This window comes from Lepidochelys kempii, chromosome 16 (genome assembly GCF_965140265.1).
Source record: "Lepidochelys kempii isolate rLepKem1 chromosome 16, rLepKem1.hap2, whole genome shotgun sequence".
Taxonomy (NCBI): Eukaryota; Metazoa; Chordata; order Testudines; family Cheloniidae; genus Lepidochelys; species Lepidochelys kempii.
The window spans coordinates 9,118,183-9,138,407 of NC_133271.1; the positions used below are offsets into that span (position 1 = coordinate 9,118,183).

At 58.7% G+C, this 20,225-nt stretch overlaps 1 protein-coding gene across 3 annotated transcripts in view; it reads left to right on the top strand.

The window, feature by feature from the left end:
* Window positions 1–18,361, top strand: part of ABCA2 (ATP binding cassette subfamily A member 2) — a 140,000-nt gene extending 121,639 nt beyond the window's left edge. For all 3 annotated transcript variants that reach the window (XM_073313792.1, XM_073313793.1, XM_073313794.1), the window contains 9 exons: window positions 305–483; window positions 971–1,112; window positions 2,333–2,467; window positions 5,971–6,074; window positions 6,545–6,637; window positions 7,661–7,763; window positions 8,777–8,914; window positions 9,393–9,599; window positions 10,329–18,361. In XM_073313792.1, coding sequence (XP_073169893.1) covers window positions 305–483; window positions 971–1,112; window positions 2,333–2,467; window positions 5,971–6,074; window positions 6,545–6,637; window positions 7,661–7,763; window positions 8,777–8,914; window positions 9,393–9,599; window positions 10,329–10,364 — 1,137 coding nt within the window. In that variant the 3' untranslated portion in view covers window positions 10,365–18,361. The remainder of the gene's footprint in view (window positions 1–304; window positions 484–970; window positions 1,113–2,332; window positions 2,468–5,970; window positions 6,075–6,544; window positions 6,638–7,660; window positions 7,764–8,776; window positions 8,915–9,392; window positions 9,600–10,328) is intronic.
* The last annotated feature ends 1,864 nt before the right edge of the window (window positions 18,362–20,225 follow it).

A 20,225-nucleotide genomic window follows, 5' to 3' on the forward strand; every position in this document is an offset into this window, starting at 1 on the left:
CCCCAGCCAGCACAGGTGGGAGAGGGGCGCTACATCCCAGAACCAGAGGAGAATGGTGCCCGCATGCATGTGACCATTGTGGGGGTCGGGTTTGGAGCCTGGGGCAGGTCTCCAGCTCGTCCAGAGTACAGCTGTTGGCTGGGGGGACCGGTGCATTTGTCCTGTGCCTGCCTTTGGCCTGGGCAGCGCCAGTGTGTCGCGAGCCCAGCGCCTTGCCTTGCAGGGTTCAGATCCCTCCACGGCCAGAGATCCTAGCCCGCCACAGGCACGGCAGTGAGCTGCCCCTTTGTTCCTGTTGGGTCAGGTGTACAAATCCCGCAAGATTGGGCGCATCCTGGCCGTGGACCGTCTGTGCGTGGGCGTGCGGCCCGGGGAGTGCTTTGGGCTGCTGGGCGTCAATGGGGCAGGGAAGACCACCACCTTCAAGATGCTGACTGGGGATGAGAGCACCACCGGAGGGGAAGCCTTCATCAACGGGCACAGGTAGCCGCAGATGGGGCGCGGTCAGGTGAGGTTTACGCTGGGTGATGGGCGGTGCACCCATTCCTGGGAGGGACTGGAGCTCAGCCTGTGGGTGGGCCTCAAGGGGGAGTGTCCAGCCAGCCCTGGGAGGGGCCCTTGGAGCCACTCACACTGGAGCAAATCCATCCCCCCTGGAACTTTCAGTGACCTTGGCCCGTGGTGTAGCTGTGGGGGAATGCAAGCTGCCCATGGATTTGGTTTTTCCAAAGCAGGAGGCAGTCCAGTAGCAAAGCTCTAGAAAGTGATCACAGATGTAGCCTGCTCTGCTCACATGTCAACCACCCTAGCCAGCCGTGTTTTACTGATGGGGAAACTGAGGCACAGAGCCAGGAAGGAACTTGCCCAAAGTCACACAGGAAGCCTGTGGTGGGAGCAGGGACTTGAACCCAGATCTCCCAAACGCTGGGCTAGTGCCCTAACCATTGTGCCATCCTCCCTCTCCCCGTAGCATCCTGAAGGAGCTCCTCCAGGTGCAGCAGAGCTTGGGCTACTGTCCGCAGTTTGATGCGCTGTTCGACGAGCTCACGGCACAGGAGCACCTGGAGCTCTACACCCGGCTACGTGGCATCCCCTGGAAGGACGAGGAGAGGGTAAGGCCTTGGGGAGCTCCTGGGGCTTTGCAGAATGAAACCATTCGGGCCGGGCTTCTGCCCTCAGGAAGGGGAGTCAGAGATCATCACACAGGGCCAGCTTCTCAGTCCTGGGCACGAGCAGGTCAGAGATTTCCTTGTCCCCTCGTTCTGTGATCATGCCCTGGGCTGGAGTGACACCCCTATGCTTAGCCAGGGCTGCCACTCAACCAGCAGGAGCTCTCCCTGCCATGGGCCAGGTCCTGTTGCCCACCCCCCCACCCAGCCCAAGAAGGGCGATGCTGGGCTGGGTACAGAGGGCCCAGCTGCCACAGCCCCTAGACACAGGTCTGAGAGGCTCTGTCTTGATGTTGCTGGGGGTTCTGGTGCCACTGGCTCTGGAAATGCCATTTCATGTCACACCGGGGGAGTCACAGCCCCTGGCACTGCACTGCTGGTACTTCCGAAGGGCTCTCAATGCCAGCACTGGCTGTCTGCCAGTGGCATGGGTCATGGCTACCAAGTACCAGGACTTAATTCAACAGGAGTGTTTGACAGGCCAGAGGCCAATTTATCCCCCTCTTGCCACCGAGCTGCTGTGGGCAGACCAAAGCCTCCATCAGCTCCTGCCCACCGTCCTGGGATAAAAACCTCTCCGGAGGCTTCCTGCATCCTTCCTGGCAACGCGCCCACCCCCCTACGGGCAGACGCGCACAGACCCATGTGCACACAGACTCCTGTGCGCACCCCAGATGTATGGTTCTATGGGAGTCCAGCCTGGGCAATGCCCACTCGGCTGGTCTCTGCTGCAGGGCCAGCCCGGAGAGCACCAGCCCCTGCTCCTTGTGCGAGGGGCTGGGGACTCCCTGGACTGATGGCTCTGACTTTCTCTGCAGGGTGGCTTTTGGGCTTGGAAGGAGGGGCCAGTGGGAATGCGGAGGATGGTCCACATCAGCTGATTCTAACACTGTTGAGATTTGGGGCATAGTGTATCCAGCATGTCCCTTTGAACTCCCCAAACCCCCGTGGGCAGCTGTTCCATCTCCCCGCAATAGGCCTGGGCTGCACAAGACAGGGAGCTCTGTGCCTGCGCATCTCCTTGCCCTGTAGCCCAGAGCACCTTGGTCCCCGTTTACACTATGGCCAGGGCCCACTGCAGTGGTAGCTGGGCCCTTGCAGGAGGCAGGCTGTCACCAGCAGGGCCCGTCACCACAGCCTCCTCACGCTGTGCCCCCCTCCAGGTGGTGAAGTGGGCGATGAAGAAGCTGGAGCTCACCAAATACGCCGACAAGCCGGCCAGCACCTACAGCGGGGGCAACAAGAGGAAGCTGTCCACGGCCATCGCCCTGATTGGCTTCCCTGCCTTCATCTTCCTGGTGAGCAGCGTGGCGCCAGGCCAGGGCCGGGGGAAGAGATGCGGCTCAGCTCTGTGCCCGGGGGGTCTGGGTGAGCCCAGGAGTGGGCTCTGCTCTTCCATTCGTGTCATAGAATCATAGAATATCAGGGTTGGAAGGGACCTCAGGAGGTCATCTAGTCCAACCCCCTGCTCAAAGCAGGACCAATCCCCAATTAAATCATCCCAGCCAGGGCTTTGTCAAGCCTGACCTTAAAAACTTCTAAGGAAGGAGATTCTACCACCTCCCTAGGTAACGCATTCCAGTGTTTCACCACCCTCCTAGTGAAAAAGTTTTTCCTAATATCCAACCTAAACCTCCCCCACTGCAACTTGAGACCATTACTCCTTGTCCTGTCATCTTCTACCACTGAGAATAGTCTAGAACCATCCTCTTTGGAACCATCTCTCAGGTAGTTGAAAGCAGCTATCAAATCCCCCCTCATTCTTCTCTTCCACAGACTAAACAATCCCAGTTCCCTCAGCCTCTCCTCATAAGTCATGTGTTCCAGATCCCTAATCATTTTTGTTGCCCTTCGCTGGACTCTCTCCAATTTTTCCACATCCTTCTTGTAGTGTGGGGCCCAAAACTGGACACAGTACTCCAGATGAGGCCTCACCAATGTCGAATAGAGGGGAACGATCACGTCCCTTGATCTGCTGGCTATGCCCCTACTTATACACCCCAAAATGCCATTGGCCTTCTTGGCAACAAGGGCACACTGCTGACTCATATCCAGCTTCTCGTCCACTGTCACCCCTAGGTCCTTTTCCGCAGAACTGCTGCCTAGCCATTCGGTCCCTAGTCTGTAGCGGTGCATGGGATTCTTCCGTCCTAAGTGCAGGACCCTGCACTTATCCTTGTTGAACCTCATCAGATTCCTTTTGGCCCAATCCTCCAATTTGTCTAGGTCCCTCTGTATCCTATCCCTACCTGCCACCGTATCTACCACTCCTCCTAGTTTAGTATCATCCGCAAATTTGCTGAGAGTGCAATCCACACCATCCTCCAGATCATTTATGAAGATATTGAACAAAACCGGCCCCAGGACCGACCCTTGGGGCACTCCACTTGATACCGGCTGCCAACTAGACATGGAGCCATTGATCACTACCCGTTGAGCCCGACAATCTAGCCAACTTTCTACCCACCTTATAGTGCATTCATCCAGCCCATACTTCTTTAACTTGCTGAGAAGAATACTGTGGGAGACCATGTCAAAAGCTTTGCTAAAGTCAAGAAACAATACATCCACTGCTTTCCCTTCATCCACAGAACCAGTAATCTCATCATAGAAGGTGATTAGATTAGTCAGGCATGACCTTCCCTTGGTGAATCCATGCTGACTGTTCCTGATCACTTTCTTCTCGTGTAAGTGCTTCAGAATTGATTCCTTGAGGACCTTCTCCATGATTTTTCCAGGGACTGAGGTGAGGCTGACTGGCCTGTAGTTCCCAGGATCCTCCTTCTTCCCCTTTTTAAAGATGGGCACTACATTAGCCTTTTTCCAGTCGTCCGGGACTTCCCCCGATCGCCATGAGTTTTCAAAGATAATGGCCAATGGCTCTGCAATCACAGCCGCCAACTCCTTTAGCACTCTCGGATGCAACGCATCCAGCCCCATGAACTTGTGCACGTCCAGCTTTTCTAAATAGTCCCTAACCACTTCTTTCTCCACAGAGGGCTGGCCACCTACTCCCCATGCTGTGTTGCCCAGCGCAGCAGTCTGGGAGCTGACCTTGTTCGTGAAGACAGAGGCAAAAAAAGCATTGAGTTTACCTTTTTCCACATCCTCTGTCACTAGGTTGCCTCCCTCATTCAGTAAGGGGCCCACACTTTCCTTGACTTTCTTCTTGTTGCCAACATACCTGAAGAAACCCTTCTTGTTACTCTTAACATCTCTTGCTAGCTGCAGCTCCAGGTGCGATTTGGCCCTCCTGATTTCATTCCTACATGCCCGAGCAATATTTTTATACTCTTCCCTGGTCATTTGTCCAACCTTCCACTTCTTGTAAGCTTCTTTTTTATGTTTAAGATCAGCAAGGATTTCACTGTTAAGCCAAGCTGGTCGCCTACCATATTTACTATTCTTTCGACACATCGGGATGGTTTGTCCCTGTAACCTCAATAGGGATTCTTTGAAATACAGCCAGCTCTCCTGGACTCCTTTCCCCCTCATGTTATTCCCCCAGGGGATCCTACCCATCAGTTCCCTGAGGGAGTCGAAGTCTGCTTTCCTGAAGTCCAGGGTCCGTATTCTGCTGCTTACCTTTCTTCCCTGTGTCAGGATCCTGAACTCAACCAACTCATGGTCACTGCCTCCCAGGTTCCCATCCACTTTTGCTTCCCCTACTAATTCTACCCGGTTTGTGAGCAGCAGGTCAAGAAGAGCTCCGCCCCAGCTGGTTCCTCCAGTAGTTGCACCAGGAAATTGTCCCCTTCACTTTCCAAAAACTTCCTGGATTGTCTGTGCACGGCTGTAGTGCTCTCCCAGCAGATATCAGGATGATTGAAGTCTCCCATGAGAACCAGGGCATGCGATCTAGTGGCTTCTGCAAGTTGCTGGAAGAAAGCCTCATCCGCCTAGTCCGATGGGCTATAGCAGACTCCCACCACTACATCACTCTTGTTGCTCACACTTCTAAACTTAATCCAGAGACACTCAGGTTTTTCTGCAGTTTCACAGCAGAACTCTGAGCTCTCCTGTACCCTTGCTCCCCCTGGGGCTAGGCCAGTGCTGGGGTGTGAGCTGGGACGGGGGTGCCCTGACTGCAGGGTGGGTCTGCACTACACACCCTAACCCATCATGAGGCCAGAATGGGGAGCAGACAGAAGCCGTGTGCAGCAGGGCTGAGGGGCAGCCATTGAGATGGAAGCAGGAGAAGGAGACAGTGGCTGGGACAGCGTGATCCTGCTCCAGGACTGGGGCTCCTGGGTGCTACCGTAATACACCTGATGCATCAGTGGTTCTCAACCAGGGGACCGAGCTCCCTAGGGGGCCACGAGCAGGTTTCGGGGGGGTCACCAAGCAGGGCCAGCTGGGGCCCAAGGAGAAAGCCGAAGCCCTGCCACATGGGGTTGAAGCCCCGGCACCGAGGGCTGAAGCCAAAGCCTGAGCAATGTCACTTGGTGGGGAGCCCTGGGGCCCCAGGCAATTGCCCTGCTGGCTACCCCCTAACGCCGGCCTTGGCTTTTATATGGAGAACACCAGCGATGGTGGCACAGGGGGGCCGTGGAGTTTTTATAGCATGTGGGGGCTCAGAAAGAAAAAGGTTGAGGACCCCTGTGACCATCGAATCCTAGACTCTCAGGGTTGGAAGGGGCCTCAGGAGGTATCTAGTCCAACCCCTGCTCAAAGCAGGACCAACAGGATAATGCATAAAGGGCGAGGGGAGGTGGCAGTGCGAGGGGGGAGGGAGGAGGAAAGGTTGCACTCAGGGCAGGAGGCCAGGGCGGGTGACCTCAGCCTCTCTTCCCCCTGGAAGGACGAGCCCACGACGGGCATGGACCCCAAGGCCCGGCGCTTCCTGTGGAACCTCATCCTGGACATCATCAAAACGGGCCGCTCCGTGGTGCTGACGTCCCACAGGTCAGTGAGGCCTCGGGCAGCCGGCCTGAGATGTGACAGCTCCCTCCTGTCTACCCACCCCACCCTGGCACGTGGGAACCAGCACGGGAGAGCTCTCCATGGAGCAGGGCAGCCCGGCCTAGCTGGATGCATGCAGTAGGGGAAGAGAAGGGGCAACAGTGCCCAAGAAGAAGACACTGTTCCCTACACCCACAGCCCTGCAGCACAGCTACCATGGCAGGGAAGCCATCAGGGCCCCAAAAGAGCCCAGGTCCCATTCACATCTGAGGTGTCCCCTTCTGGACCGATAGCACCCCAGGGCCCTGCCACGCAGCACCCCATGGGCACCCTCTGGCTAGCACAGCCTGACTCTTGTGCAGGCCATACAAGTGGCTCAGCCCCTGGGACACGTGAACCCAAAAAGCAGGAACCTGCGCCCTGCACAACCAGGCCGGGCTGCCCCTGCTCATCTCCAGCCTCATCTCCCACAGCATGGAGGAGTGCGAGGCGCTCTGCACCCGGCTGGCCATCATGGTGAACGGGCGGCTCAAGTGTCTCGGCAGCATCCAGCACCTGAAAAACAGGTAAGAGATTCCTGCCCCGGCGAGAGAGGGGCCTGTGAGGAGAGCACCCGAACGGCACCCAGGCCCCTGGGGACAGCCCCATCCATCTGCAGAGAGGCCTGCGAGGAGAGTACCTGCCTGGCCCCCATGCCCTGGGCAGAGCCCCTTCCCCCCCACCCCGGAGAGGAGGCTGGGAAATGCTGCCATGGTATCAGGGTGGGGTAGTCATGACACAGCGTCCATCGTCAGTGTCACTGTAAATTATAAATCATAGAATCGTAGGACTGGAAGGGACCTCGAGAGGTCATCTAGTCCGGTCCCCTGCACTCATGGCAGGACTATGCAATAACTAGTCCATCCCTGACAGGTATTTGTCTAACCTGCTCTTAAACACCTCCAATGACAGAGATTTTACAACCTCCCTTGACAATTTATTCCAGTGCTTAACCACCCTGACTGTTAGGAAGTTTTTCCTAATGTCCAACCTAAACCGCCCTTGCTGCAATTTAAGCCCCTTGCTTCTTGTCCTGTCCTCAGAGGTTACGGAGAACATTTCTGTAGCCTCAGGATTTCTGGCCTCATCCATACCAGCAGCTCCCTGGCTGGCACGCTCTGTGCCTGTCCCCGGGGTGAGGAAGGCTCCCCCTCTCCTTATGGGTGACAGGCACGTGAGTGCAGCTGCGGGGAGCAAAGACATGGGGATGTGGGCTGAGCAGCGCAGCCAGAGGCTGGAATTCTGCCCTGTTGGTCCCACACGGCCCAGGGGTGACAATCTGCCAACTTGCTGCCACACACAGCTCCCTGGTCCTTGCTCCCAAGCCTGCATTGACGTAGGGACAGCATGGTTGGCTCCCAGAGAGGAAGGCCAGGCTGGTTGACATACTGGCTAGAGCTTGCCAGTCAAGGAGTTGCAGGGATAACTTCCTCGGGGCAAATGCTCCTCCCTGGCACTGATTTGTGCCCTGGTGTGTGGGGCGGGGGTTTGGGCTGCAGCTGGGCCTCTCGGGGGATGTGGATTCACATGGCGTCTTCGGCCCTGCCCAGGTTTGGAGATGGCTACATGATCACAGTGCGGACCAAGTCCAGCCTCAGCGTCAAGGAGGTGGTGCGGTTCTTCAACAGGAACTTCCCCGAGGCCATCCTCAAGGTAAGGCCGCCCCCGCAGTGCTCCCTCCCCGGATCAGGGCCCAGGAGACAGCCTGCCTGGAGCCCCAGCAGTCCTCTGGCTTCCTGTACGGATTCCCCTCTCCCTCCCTCTGCAGGCGTGAAGGGTGGGGGCTGGGTGTTACCTACCAGGGTCATCTCTGGCCTCGCAGCGTGTGCAATGAAGCCAGCCGGGAGCCTCGGTGCTCAGCAGTAGGGGCAGCATTAGGGCCAGGGTATCACCATAATGACCCTTCCCCTCCCTCCATGGCTGGATCCCACAGCACTTCAATGAATTCAGCCCCCAGGGGGTCATCTGGCAGCATTATCCTCATTGTCCGGGTGGAAAGCTGAGGCCTGGCATGGCGGAAGTGGTCACACAGTATGCCTGGTGGCAGACAAGACTAGCCAGGGGTCTCGTGCTTTCACCACAAGTGTTGCACCTTTATGGAGGGGTCAGAGATGGGATGCAGCAGACCGCCCCCCACCCCCACTGTCCCTGAGCCCAAACTGTCCCAGCGCAAAGGGGGGCAGGGTAGAGTTACTCCTTTACACCACCCTGGGCTGACAACAAACATCCCCAGCTGCTCCCCCAGTGAGCAGGCAGTCACACCTTTACCCTCCCCAAGGACTCCTGCCCCGCAATCAGACCCACGGCCAGTGGGTCACCACGAAACGCGTGGCCGAGTCCAAGAGGAAGAGATGGACTGGCCAGGGAGGCCCAGGAGCTGCCCCTTGGTGCCTGCCTGCCAAGTCCTGGGGTAAATACAGCAGGATGGGGTCATTGGGGCTTCCAAGCATTTGACTGGGTTCCCCCCTCAGCCCTCTAAACACTGGGAGTGTCTCTTGCCACTGGCAGGAGCCGTGGGGCAGTGCTGGGCCTCACATGGGGGACCCCGGCTCTCGCTTCACAGTGGGACTGGAGCGGGGGCAGGGACAAGGGGCAGGCGGAGAAGCTGGCCAGAGCCTCGTCCTGCCCCCTTGGGGGCGAGCCTGACGCCTGTCCCACTCCCACAGGAGCGACACCACACCAAGGTGCAGTACCAGCTCAAGTCTGAGCAGATCTCGCTGGCCCAGGTCTTCGGCAAGATGGAGCAGGTGGTGGACGTGCTGGGCATCGAGGATTACTCCGTCAGCCAGACCACACTTGATAATGTTAGTCCCGGGGGCAAGGGGCAGCCCGGGCGGGGCCGGCACATGCCCCGCCTGGACAGGGGTTCTTGGGAAGGGCTGTTACTGCAGCACAGTTGCAGCCTGCTCTGGGGCCACCCATTGTAAGTGCGGGAATGCGCTAGCTACAGCCAGTTCATTGTCCAGCACCAGCCTCCATTGGGCCTTTCACCCTGGTGGGCCCTTCCGTGGCCCCAGACCACAGCTGCACTGCTGTCTGCGAGCATGTCGGGTGCATGTGGCCGCACCCATGTGTGGAAGCCTCCCAAGGTCCCGGTGCTGGGGCTGATCTCCGCTGGAGCTGGGGGTCGCAGTGCAGAGCCCCCAGGTGATTGACTCCATTCCCACAGGGTGTGCACACAGGCTGGAGGGTGGGACCGAAAACCACCCCCCTTTGGTGGGTGGGGCGTGGGATCTCCTGAGCCCCATCTAGAGACCGGCGCTTTCACCTTTGCTCTCCCAGGTGTTTGTGAATTTTGCCAAGAAACAAAGTGACAACCTGGAGCAGCAGGAGACCAGCCCCAACTGCTCGATCCAGTCACCGCTGGAGCACATCCTGAGCCTGCTGCGGCCCCGCGCCGCCCCCACCGAGCTGCGGGCCCTGGTGGTGGAGGAGCCCGAGGACCTGGAGACAGATGACGAGGGCTTGATCAGCTTTGAGGAGGAGAGGGTGAGCGGGACCCTGGAACATCTGCAGCTTCCGTCCCCAGACATCCCGCGGAGCTTTTTCAGGGCAGAGCACTGCCCTCTCCTACATGTGCCGGTGCCGGGCAGGGTGAACGCTGAGCTCTCGGGCATGACGGGGAGTCCCTGGCCATTGCCCTGCTCTGGGGAATAGGGAAGAAGAAAAGACCCCAAAGTGGATTTTGCCGGCCAATCCCAGAACAAAGTTTGGCCCAGACTCTGCTGCCCGTTGCACCACACAGAACCTGCCGAGACTCCACTGCAGCCGAGGGGCTGCCCTGGCAGGATCGGGGTCAGAACCCAGCCCTCGGGCTGCAGGAATCTGCTCAGGCTGCCTCTGCTGTCTAAGTCCCACTCCCCGACAAGGGGTGATGCCCCTTGTGCCCTGCTTGCGGCTCCCAGGGAGACGCCCGTTCCCCAGCCCCTGAGCTCTCCTGTCTGGCTTCTCCTCTGGGCCTGCAGGGGGGATGGTCCCAGAAGCTCTCCAGGAGAGGAGCTGGGTCTCAGTGCCTGGGGCTGGCCCGGCTGAGGGATGCTGGGCTTGGTGGAACCAGAGCAGTACTCCCAGAGCCTAATTCCCTGCTGGCTGGGTGGGGATGTCTCGCTTTCACCAGCAGGGCCTGGGGGGGTTGCAGACCCTGTACAGATCAGAACCACTGAAGCCCCCTGAGGACGGCTGCTCTCATGTGACCCCCTGCCGCTCTTCTCTCTGCAGGCTCAGCTCTCCTTCAACACGGACACTCTCTGCTGAGGAGCCGGGGGGAGCGAACTCCCCAGCCTAGGAGCCAGTGACTCCCCTTTGCCCCAGTGCCCTGCCCCTCCCCGCCCTCCATTGAGTGGCAGTCATCCAGCATTAGTGAGACGGGTGGCCATCTCCACCCTCTGTCGGCAAGGCTGTTAGACGCCTGGATCCTCCAGCCCGAACCAGAGGCTGTCATGGGGCTGCCGCGGCAAGGCCCAGAGAGACTTGAGGGCAGAGCACTGGCCTGAATGGACACAGGAGGCTTCTCTCCACTGGCCAGGCCCACAGCTAGGGGACCCTCGCCTTGCCTGGAGCAGCTGTTTTCCCTGCGGCAGCTGTGGGGCTGCTTGCAGTGACAGAGGGGAGAAGGGCGGGTTGCCTGGGGGTTGCAGGAAGGTGGCAAAGAAGGAAGGAGTAAATGTACAGAGCAGACTGCGTGCGGCCACCGCTTCCTTTGATCCTTTCCGGAGGGACGTGAGAGGAGCCGCACCCTGCGGAGCGCGGCCAGGGCTGGCAGTTTGCTTCCCCTGGCCCGCAAAGGGCTCACCGTCCAGCTGCGCCTCCGGGGCGGATTCCATGCGGTTACCTGGTGCTGCCCCCAGAGGCAGGAGTGGGTGGCTCAGCCGCAGAGATGGAAGATTTATTTTTTTAATGATGTGACAGATGGCTTGGCGCAGCGACGCCGGGAGCTGGGCTTTGCTTCCCTTGCGTGTCTGGCTCATGTGGGTTTTTAAAACATGGGGCAGCCGCCGTGAAATGCGGGCTTGGAGGAGGGCCGAGGGGGAGGGCTTTCCCTGCTGCCCAAAGCACTGCTGTCAGAAACAGGCTGTCTCCCGCCAGGCTGCCGGGGTGCCGAGGGACACCGCAAGTGACTCCCAGCCACGGCTGAGCAATTCCAGGGCTTTGAAGGCTGCTCACACTTGGCAATGCGTCTGTGTACGAGCCCGCACTCGGCTCCCAGGCCCTGGCTGCCTGAGGGTGAGACTGCGTTCTGGCGGCAGGGCCGGGGCTGCGGGGGCCGGCAGGAGCCACTCATCAAGCTGCTTTCACCACCAGCCCATCCTCAAGAGCTCCGGCCTGCGGAGATCCACGCTTTGAGGTTCAGGCCTGTCTCTAAAGCAAACTGTGCAGAGGCTGCAGCCCCCCTTTCATTGGCCCCCCACCCACCACCTGGTCAATCTGCTACCCCTTCCCCGTCCAGGGGGCGGCAGGACCCCAGACCTGCTTTCTTCATCAGCAGGGAGCCATTCTGCGACAAGGCCAGCTTGAGTTTTTCTCCAGCCGCCCCTTTGCTATAGAAGGCAACCACCATGCCAGCCGACTCTCAGATGAACGGCCAGCCCCTGCGCACCCTCCCCCAGGCTAATCCCACCCCGTTCTGGCTTGGGTGGGTACTCACATGAGTTTTAATCAGACCTGTCCCCAGAACAGGGGTACAGAGAGCCCCTGCGGGGGCAGCCAGGGCAGAGTAGACTCACAGGGCACTGCATACTCTGGCCTGATCTCTGACACACACACCCCTTTATTTTAAACTAGGGAGAAAAAAATCCTGGAATAATTTGTAGTTAAGGAGATGGAGGCTGGGGGCTGCCGGAGCAGGATGGGACCTGTCACCTCTAGGGAGCCAGTTCAGGTTGAAGGGGTAACCCTGGGAACACCTTCATGCAGCAGCATTAGGGTTTCTATTCCAGTGGGTGTGGCCATTGTGGGGAGTGGAGGGTGATATTACTTGTCCAGCATCCCGCGCCCACTGGAGCAGGCCAGCCCTCCCATGCACAGGGTCCAGTGGAGTGCATGGAGGCGGCTGACCTGCCTTCCTGGTCAACTGGGGCATCCCAGTGCCAGCCTGATGCGGCCTTGAGTTCCCAGCCAGAACACTCGGCTGCCCCCAGCTGCATGGGGGCGTGGAGGGGAGCCTGGGACAGGAGACTGGGCAGCCCCCAGGCGTCTTGCCACGAGAGGCACCAGGGCAGCATGGTCAGGCCCCGGGGGTGTATCTGGGCCTGGAGTGGCTAGAGGCCTCCTGAATCCCTGGGCCAAAGGTCCATCTTCTCCACGGAGCTGTGGCCCTGTCTGGCAGCATAGGAGGGAGCGGAGGCTGAAGGGAGACTGGATGTGATCTCGCCAAGGGGAGATGGCCCCTGAGGGATGCCAGGGATCCAGGTGAGCCAAGGGCTGTGGAGGACCCCCTCGAACATTGGAGCACAAGCAAAGCCCCCCCTCCATCCTGGTGTGATTCTGTTTGAGGCCAGGTACGTGCTGCTTGGTTTCCTGGCCATGGAGTGGCCCGTGCCCCACCTGGGCTCTGGATCCCTGCAGCCTTCACTCTGCCACCATTAACCCCGTACCCCTGCTGGGCCTGCCTGCGGTTTGTCCTTGCTTGAGCTGCCGTGGCCAGCTGGCCTCGCCCTGGGAGCCCACACAGCAGCTAGTTCCTGCGCAGAAGTGTCTGGTGTCAGAGACATCTCATGCCCCAAGGTTCTGCTGACAGAACGGGGTCACTGGGCACTGGCTGCGTGGCATCCTGGCATTGCATTAACAGGGTCGCCGTCAGGATGCACCTTTCCTTTTATTTCCTGACCTGGTGGTGTTTATAATAATTTATAAAACCCATGTCCTGAGCTGCCCCAGCAGACACACCGGTATGTTTTTGGAGGGTTGCTCAGGAGGGCTGCACTCAGGTCTTTGGGTTTGAAGCTGTGAATCATATTGGTTTTCCTTTAGCGGCAAGGCATCAGGAAGGTTGTGGGTGTGAGGCAGCCAAGGCCCCTTCCCGCGGGCAATGGACCGTTATTTTAACTTTAACATCTGCAATAAAATCCAGGGTCACTCACTTGGGCTGGCAGCCTGGCCTGAGACTGGGTAGGCAGGGGAGCAATGTATGTAACATGTTGCCGGGGGCGGCGGGGGAGTTGAGGCGAGGGCATGGCTGGGAGAATGGAAGTCACACCTGTTTTCCCAGCCCCTAGAGCTTCCCTTGCGAAATACCTTCCATGGAGGAAGCCGAGGTCTCCATGCTGGGAGCATCCTTGAGCCAGTCTGCTCTCTTAATACTGGCTTCTCCCCTTCAGCGGCGGGTAGAGGGCTTGCCTGACGTTGCAGGAGTGTCAACGCTGCCCAGCACCTTGTAACAGACTCAGCCGATGTCCCTCCTTTCTGCGGAGGAGCCCGTGGACTGGTTTGGCTTGAACTGACTCCCCGGAGCCAGGGCTGATCTCGGCATGGCTCGGCCCTGGCATCACTGCCCGGGGGATTTCCTTTGCTCCTCTCCAAACTCTGGGGCTCAGCCAATTTGTTCCAATCCTGCCTGGCTGGTGGAGGACTGGATATGCAGCAGCTGGTACTGTATGGACCACTTGGCTATTCTGGACCCACCAATCTACACCAGCTACTGAGTGCCCATTGCCAAGGGGACCTATGGGGTGTCTCTTCCCACTTCATGGCCTTTGCTCATCTTGTAGCTCTTTGTGTCTTTGCAGCTGTTTGCTGGCCCCCGTGGGCTCTGTTCTCCTAGGGCCTTGGAGGACAGTGCTCCAGGAGGGCGGAGGCTCCGTCAGGTGTGGAAGCCAGGTGTGGGCCAGGGGTGCTTTTGCTCAGGGTCCGCGTTGGTTCTCAGACTCAGCATCGCCCCACCCTTGTAATGGTTTGTCTTTTCCACGGAGGGTGGCTGCTGTTTGCGAAGCCCCTTCAGTGTGGTGACATCGTCCCAGCGCGTGGGTCCCGCCAGGGCTGCCTGCAAAGTCAAGAGGGAGCCCAGCGGCAAGGGTCAGCCCTGGGCTCAGCGTCCCACCTCCGTCCCCAGCCCCAAAGACCCGTTTGTATTCAGGGGCTCTAGCCTCCCTACACAGGGGAGGTAGCCATTTGTCAGCCAGGTGTGTGCCTGTGGGAGCTCTGCAAAGCTTTGGGGGGGGGGGAGCCAGCAGGGGCTCCCCAGGCAGCTGGTGGGGCTGCTGGGTTAAAGCCCTGTATGAATGCACAGGTACGTGCCCACCCCCTTCAGGCCTATGAGCTAGTGGCTCAGGGCTGGGCCTGCAGCAGCGTTCTGCTCCTGGCACCCCCGCCCAGTCCCGTATCCCAAGTCAGTCCTACCCTGCCATCTCCTTAGGAAAGGGGCTGCCCCCTGCCCTACTGTTCAGCCTACCCCCCCGTTCCTTCAGGGCTGGGCCGCCAAAACGATGGCTCCGGATCGTCCCGCCGCACTGCAGGGGTGTTAGAAACCCAGGCCCAGAAGCTCATTTAGCAAATGGCCCCAGGTTTTATTCATGGTCCTGGCCTGCTTCTCCCTGGGCTTTGGGAATGCTGCCAGTGCCTCATGCAGGGGGCTGTTCGGCTGCCTTGGCCCCATGGTGACCCGGCTGCACGTTCCCCGCCGGCTTCATTGGGAAGGCCAAGCTGCTGTGCCTGAGCGAGACCCCCCCTGTGCTTTGCTTTCAGTGCCCACCCACACAACTCTGGGCTGTAAGGGCTGCAGGTACTGCCCACCCCCCGACCCACTTGCTATAGTCCAGCCACCTCCCCACCAGCCATCTGCTACCCAGGGGGCTGAGTGGGGAGAGCAGCGTTAGGGGTCGGTGGGGGAACGGGCAGCAGAGCTCACTCTCCAAGGCTGGGGCTTGCCGTGTGTGCCCTGAGACAGACCATGCCTGCATCTATGGTAGCACCAAGCTGGCCAGGCTTCAGGTCCTGCAGGTTCTAGATTGTGATACGATAGACGTGTATTTTTCCCCTATTGAAAGTACCATTGTCAGACCATGTATTTTTAAAGCATTTTGAAAATTGGTCAGTTTGTGTCCGGGGGCGATGTGTTTGATGGGGCAGCCTGCAGGCTCATGGGACTGCCCCCAGCAAAGCCCTGCTTGGCTCCGGCTCCAGCCCCAGCCAAAAGACATACAGGCCTCAGGAGAGGATGAGTGATGTCATCCCCAAAGCCCTGCCCCCGGAAGTGACATCACAACATTAGCCATTCATCAAAGCCATGATGTCATTCCCCCCGCCCTACCTCTTGAGGAGAGGACTTGCCCGTATAACTAGGACCACCCCACGGTCGGCAGTGCCGTACCTCCAGCTTCACCCCAGTGCAGCAAAGACCAGAATTCTGCCTGTGCTTCTTGCAGGGCTGGGCACTTCGGGCTGCGTGACGGCTCACACCATAGACACTTCCTCCCCCTCCACTCTTCTCACCACTCCCTTCACTTCCAGTCCCCCTTCTCTGCTTCCTGCCTGCAAACAGCAGCACGCCCTGCCTGGCCTCCTTCAGCTTCCTCCTTAAAAGCCACTGCAGGAAATCCCTCCTCGTTCCCAATCCCCTGCTCCCTCTCTCAGCCAGTATCTTGTCTTTGCTTTCCCCAGTTCTGGACCTGATCCTGCTCTCACTCCATTGACATTTACACCAGTGGGAGCAGGAACAGGCCCATAACTCTTCATTGGGGGTGCTTTTTAAATCATCGTAATACCACATGCCACCTGTAGGCAGTGCTACCGCTTCCTGGGGCACCAGCCCTGAGGGGAGTCCAACTTTCAGCTTGCTCGTTAGCACTTGGTTTAATTGGAGTTTCTGCTGTGTTAAAAAGGAACATGGAAATTGAGACTAAATCCAGGCTACGTGGCAGGAAATCTGCTTCTGTCCCAGAGACTCTCTAGATTTCTTTCCCTCTTTTAATAATCTGCTGTGAGAGCCCAAGGCAGGTGAGTTACATGATCAGTTCAGGGCGAAGGGACGGGTACTCTGTCCTGGTTCAGAAGCTTTGGGCCGGTCCGGACAGAAGTAACACCCACTGAGCTAAAACAGTCTAGTTAGACCAGAGCAGCCTCCCTGTGCAGACCCTCTCGAATGGGTGTGGGGGTAGCTCCTGGTTTAGTTGGGTTGGTCTGTCATTGCTGTGAGTGTCCACACAAGGAGGTTGTGCCAATTTAGAAACTGAGTGGGTTAGACAGGTGCAATTAACTGGCCCTCAGCCAGGGAGTTCAGGCCTCAGAGCCACCGGGGCTCCCTCACCAGGCTGAGGCCCAGTTAATTCCACCCAATTTCTTATTGGGATCAGCCTGACCACCAGTTTCCCCCCTAGCTGCCCAGTTGGATTGGGTGGAGCACCCGTGTGCAGAGCCTCTGTGCAAGGCCAGGTGCTGCATAACCCTTCAGGCCAGAGCTTCATCAGGGCCTGTGTAACCCACACACCTCCTGGGTGTGCTGCTCTAGCCCATCTAGGGCACCAAGACCATTTTGAGAGGGAGAAGTTAATGAGTCTGCTTTACAGCCTTAGCTAACCGCCAGTTGGCTTTTAGCTCATGCACTAAGCTCCCGGTTCAATCCCGCCTGCCGATGACCGGGGTCTGTCAGCGTTACACCTGGGCTTCATGCTGCCCCATAGCCTGGGGCGAATGGCACCCACAGAAACAGGGCCCCTTTTTCTGAGTGCACCTCGCTCTTGCTGCCACCTTCTGACTCAAGCTCCTCTTCTCCTGGCATTCCCTCAGCAGCCAGAGGCCTTGACCTTCTGGAGGAACAAAGCATCTGGTGCTGAGCCTCACTGATCCGAAGGGGGGGTGAGTGATAGAAGCAGAGCTGTCTGTGATGGAGCAATTCGCGTGGCCCTTCCCCTCAGCTAGGGGTTCATCTCAAAGGGCAGCACTCCGGGCAGGGCTGCCGTAGCTTACACACACGCTGGTGGTGGCATTAGAGGCACGGAAGGAGAGGTGGAAATCCATTTTAAGCCCTGCTAGCCCAATCTGGCTCTTTGGCCCCCTCTCGAGGCTAGGTCATGTATTGCGGGGTATGCAGTTGCTGGCTGCGACCTACGAGGTCTGGCCTGTTCACTCAAGCAGAAGAGGCCTCTGGTTTTTAGCTCCGGAGGTCCCAGGTTCTGATGGCCCCAACCACAGTTCCAAGGGGCCGTGCGTAACCACTGCTGTCCCTTGTAACTGTGCGCTGAAGCCGCGGTTCTCAAACTGGGGGGCAGGCCTCCCACGGGAGGCTCAGGCATGTGTCAAGGGAGGCGAGAGCTTTGTGCCTTTTCTCAAAGAGCACTGCCTGTCAGCCCGAGTGGCTGGGGCTCACGCAGAAGGGCCGTGCACACCTGGGAGGTGGGGATAAAGGGACAGTCGGAACCCCACCGCCCTGGGGCTGAAAGCCGGAGTCCCGCTGCTTGGGCTCTCCTTCCTCCCCATCCCCGTCCCTCACTTGGAGGCAGCAGAGCTCCAGCTGTCAGCCCCGGGGGGGCAGCAGCAGCGCAGAAGTAAGGGTGGCAATGGGGCGTGGTCTGCTGTGAAAAGTGAGATTGACGAATATCACTTGTCACGTTGTCTCCCTTGCTGCCTTTGGTGCTGCTGCTGGCATGGCGCAGCCTTCAGAGCCGGGCGCCCGGCCGGCAGCCGCCGCTCTCGGCTCCGCCCTCGGGGCCGGGCGCCCGGCCGGCAGCCGCCGCTCTCGGCTCCGCCCTCGGGGCCGGGCGCCCGGCCGGCAGCCGCCGCTCTCCGCTCCGCCCTCGGGGCCGGGCGCCCGGCCGGCAGCCGCCGCTCTCCGCTCCGCCCTCGGGGCCGGGCGCCCAGCCCGCAGCCGCCGCTCTCCTGGGTGGAGGTAAAAGTACTCGGGGGGATGGGTTTAAACAACTACAGACACAAAGGGGGGTAATGAAATAAGCTTGAGAACCACTGCCCTCAAGCTTCCAAGGGGATGGGTCCCTCGGAGGCTCAGTGGTGCTGCTCCCACAAAGGCCTGGCCCATGCAGGGCTTTCTGAGCTGTTGCCTTCCCTTTGATTATTTGAGCCCCGCTGTCTGGCGTGCTGCCTTAACTCCATTTTCTTGTATGGTTTGGGTCCCCCACCTCTCTCCTCAGCTGCCAGCTTTCTCTGTTATGGCCGGGGGCAGGGGGGTGCTGTTTGATTGCACCGCATGGATGGCGTGGGAGGCGCAGACGAGTGGGGACGGCCTGGAAGAGCCTGTATATTGCTAGCAAAAAATCCAACAAGATGTGAAAATGATTGTTTTAAATAAAAAAACTATATAACCATCCCAGCTTGGGCCTCGAGTTAATGACCAGTGGGGTTGCTCTTCATACGGCATCGCTTTGCCTGCATCCCTCCAGAAGGGCAGAACAAGGACTTTCAAACCAGCTCTGGGACTAGCATCACTTCAGAAGGTGGGTGGAGAAAGAGCCTTTGGTCGCTGGGTTGTTGGTTCCACTCTAGCTCAGGGTGCGGAGACAGAGCTGTAGCCACCTACCGGCCCTCTGGGGACTGTGGTGCAATGGCTATTATAGGTATTATGGTAGTGCCTAGGAGACCCCAGTCATGTCCCAGGGCACTGCTGTACCAGGCACTGGATGTTGTCAGGTGTATGATGGTAGCATCCAGAAGCCCCGGTTATGATCAATGCGCACAGCCCCATTGTGCTAGGTGCTGCACGCAGAGCCTCACCCAAGGGCGTAGGTGCCAGTATCACAAATGCACCTGTCTTTTGTGTCCATTAAGAGACTCGTTTACATTGTCCAGAGATGCAAGATGGTCTCGTTCAGGTCAAGGGGACATGCACCTAGGTGACATTAGCATGTGCTTAAACCCCTGGCTTAAATGACACCCATCCAGTAGCCTCCCAGCGAAAAAGCAGTAGATTGTGGATTTGAATGACACTCTACATACATTTACATAACAATGTGCATTTACACAGAGAGAGTGTGGGGGGGAAGGGGGCAGGGAGCCCCCAGCATTTCATGGCTCCTCCCCTCACCTTTCAGCAGGGGCAGGATCTTCACCCCTCCCAGGCCTGGGGAAGGGGCAGAAGGAATCATAGAATATCAGGGTTGGAAGGGACCTCAGGAGGTCCTCGAGTCCAACCCCCTGCTCAAAGCAGGACCAACACCAACTAAATCATCCCAGCCAGAGCTCTGTCAAGCCTGACCTTAAAAACTTATAAGGAAGGAGATTCCACCATGGGCTGAGGGACCGGGCTGTCCACCAGCTCTGGCGGGCTGCCCTGAGCCCGGGGGATCTCAAATGCAAAGTGGCTGGGGAATAAACAGGCAGAGCTGGGAATTTTACTACATGAGCTAAGTTATCAGTTAACTGGCATCCCCAAGAGTTGGGATAAAGCTCATGCCTGCATCGGTGCCGACTTTTGCTGGCTTCGGTGGGTGCTCGACCCCCCTCTGCCCCCGGCCCCGTCCTGACTCCACCCGTGCCCTGCCCCCATTCCAACCCCTTCCCCCAAAGTCCCCACCCCAACTCTGCCCCCTCCCTGCCCCTATTCCAACCCCTTCCCCAAATCCCCGACCCCGCCTCTTCCCTGCCTCCTCCCCTGAGTGTGCCACGTTCCCACTCCTCCCGCCTCCCTCCCAGAGCTTGTTATACTGCGAAACAGCTGTTTTGCGGCGGCAAGCACTGGGAAGAGATGCGGGGATGTTCTCAGGGGAGGGGGAGGAGGTGGAGGCAAGGGGGGGGTGGGGCAGGGTGTGGGGGGAGGGGAGCTTGGCTGCTGGTGGGTGCAGAGTCAGCACCTATGAGTATTGGTATAGAGGGGCATAGCTCAGTAGGGAAGGACAGGCAGAGGGGGAAATGGGAGGAGGCATTGCATGGTACACCCAGAAGGTAGGTTTGTTCTGAGAGAGGTGAGCCGCAGATCAGCTGAAAGTCTCTGGGGGGGAAACTAGGGGTGATGTCATGCTGGGGGCCTAGTACAGTCCGCCGGATCAGGAAGAGGTGGTGGCTGGGGCATTTCTAGAGCAAATAACAGAAATAGCCAAAAGACAAGCCCTGGTAGTCATGGGGGCCTGTGTGACGGAGTGGGGGAGGGCCCAATTCGAGTGAGTGGCATTGCTATGTGGTGCAACACCCAGAGCAGGGCGCCTGGCCCAGCCCCACAGTGTGACCTATGGGGCG